The sequence below is a fragment of the Colobus angolensis genome, unplaced genomic scaffold, assembly GCF_000951035.1.
Source record: "Colobus angolensis palliatus isolate OR3802 unplaced genomic scaffold, Cang.pa_1.0 Scaffold136, whole genome shotgun sequence".
NCBI lineage: Eukaryota > Metazoa > Chordata > Mammalia > Primates > Cercopithecidae > Colobus > Colobus angolensis.
In genome coordinates, this window is record NW_012114444.1 from 5,582,991 (window position 1) to 5,585,368 (window position 2,378).

The following is a 2,378-nucleotide window of genomic DNA, read 5'->3' on the forward strand; positions in this document are numbered from 1 at the left end:
TGAAGAACTGACAGCCTCAGCAAGAGGAACCATAAGGACTCCAATGGCAGCAGCAGCGTTTGCAGAGAAGTGATCATGACAGTTGGTAGACAACATCGGGTACTCCAGGTCTCTCCAAGCTGACTATGTATTTATTTGTTATTTAAAAAATACAACTATATTTTGGGGTGTTTTTTTTGTTTGTTTTTTGTTTTTTTGTAAGTAGGTGTAAGGCTATGCGACTTGATCTAAACAGATGCAGGGCCTCTAAATAAAAGGGATCATCTGAAATTAATGTTGTTTGAAATTACTATCTGATTTTGAGGGTTCCAGTATTTCTGTGAAAACTGAACAAGAACTCCTTGGAAACTGGTATTGATATTCAGTCTCCTTAAGGGAGAATTTTCAAGCTTTTCATACATTGGAACTCCACCTGACTTTGGACCAACCCCAGAACAGAGCAGAGCCACCTCCTATAGACGCCCATTGCCCTGCTGCTGTACACTTCAACAGCTTGCACAAGGGAGCTCACTTAAAAGGAGAAATTGTGTAGTTTTAAAATATATTTTGTGTAAAATACCTTACTCTGCTATAAACCACCATTAAAAACAGTGTTTTGATTTGGTACTTAAATATTTTTGGAGTGAAAAATTATCACTGAAGTAACATGACTCCAACAAAAGTATGGTTTCATTATAAAAGAGTACTGTATTGATTTGCCAAAGTTTTGTGACTTAGTAAAGGTATTAACTTCCTTGGATTTGTACTTTGTGATTTAGTATGCTGTGTCGTGGGCTGGTTATGTTAACCGAAAAAAATACTTACCTGAGTTTTGCAGTGCTCTAACTTAAACAGAAGAACAGCTGTTCACATCTTTTAGCATTTCACATTTGCCTAACTTAAAAATTGCCATGTGTCAAAATCATGGTTTTGTAATTGCTAAGGCATGATACGTCAGGTTATTTGAATATAATTACTTTTTGAAGTAATTGTGACCACAAAACATCTTTTTTACATGAAGGAGCCGTACATCATTTGAAATCACTCAGATGATGTCTTGCTCTGAGGCATAAACCCCAGGTACTTAGTGTTTTTAATAATATGGTGCCACTGCAGGATTTGGGGGTGGTGGGGAAGAACAAGGATAATGGTAGGGGGAGGCTTGGCCTGAAACTAACCACTAGATGAATTGCACTGCAGGTTTTACTTATGGGAATTCCTTATTTGGGATGTCAGGAGGGCAGCTGCAAACTGAAAAACAATCTAGTAAATGTACTTTGTTTTATATATTGTAGCAGGCAATTAACCACTAAATAATAGCTTTGACATTTGCAGTTGTTGCATAGAGTATTTTTGTTAGAAGATGATTAGCTCTTGCCTTTTATTTTTACAGTGCTTAGTGTGATAAACTTCTAGTCATATTTCCTATCAAAGAGACCAGTTAATATATGTACATAAACCACAGAAATACTATAACAAACTATTTTTAAATTATCGTTTTCCTACTTAAACATTGTTTAGCTTAAGACTTCTTAGGACATTTGTAAAAGCAGGTTAAATTTAATAAGGTTTCTGATTATTTTTTTGTAACCAGAGATAGTTTTTACAAGTGAAATAACATTTCAGCTAAAGTATCGCTAAATAATACTTGATGAAAATCTGCTTTGTATAATTTCTGCAAATTATCCTTGTTCTGAGAAAGGTGTAATGCCCTAATGATAGAGATTTTTAAATCCTTATCCTTTGATTTTTTTTAAACTCTGACCTAATGATAAAACTCTATAAATTTTCATTTTCCAGTGCAGTTACCTTTTTAAACATAAATGCACAACAAGCAAATGAATTTAAGAGAACTAAATGGAATAAGTGTTCATAAATGAAACCCTTGGACTATTTAATACTAAAGTTGATACGTGGATTAAGAAAAACTTTTGTTAATAAAAACTTTCTTTTAAGTGATGTTTTTCCTGATTATAATTTCTTTTTAGTAATTAAAGGTGAAGGGCAAAGGCTTCTTTTCTTTATGACAGAAACACTTGAATTCCTAGACTGTGAGCCTTCACTGCGTTGGGTTAGTTTCTATCACAGGCACTGAGATGAGCATTTTCCCGGCCGCGTGGCAGCTCCCCCGTGCCTGCAGTGGGTTTTCCTCACATCTTTCTTCCCATCCATTACGGGCAACAGTGGCAACTGTTGCCTTACCCTCCCTCTTGTCGCACATCGGAAGCAGGTCCTAGAACTACAGAAAACGCCAGTCCTCCACTGGGTTTCCAGGGTTTAGTGTCACTCCGAGAAAGGGGGTGCCCTAAGAGCCTTTCTAAATCTCAGCTCTCAGGACACGCTTGTCTGCCCACAGATATAAAAGAGCCGGCGCCGTTTCCCTGAAGCGGGTGCAAAGC

General features: G+C 36.8%; 1 protein-coding gene across 1 annotated transcript in view; it reads left to right on the forward strand.

Annotated features, from left to right (window-relative positions):
* SLMO2 (slowmo homolog 2 (Drosophila)) overlaps positions 1 to 810 on the forward strand; it is an 8,788-nt gene extending 7,978 nt beyond the window's left edge. Inside the window, exon 3 of the mRNA XM_011934557.1 lies at positions 6 to 810. Within this exon, the coding sequence (XP_011789947.1) occupies positions 6 to 73 (68 nt within the window). The 3' untranslated portion in view covers positions 74 to 810. The remainder of the gene's footprint in view (positions 1 to 5) is intronic.
* The last annotated feature ends 1,568 nt before the right edge of the window (positions 811 to 2,378 follow it).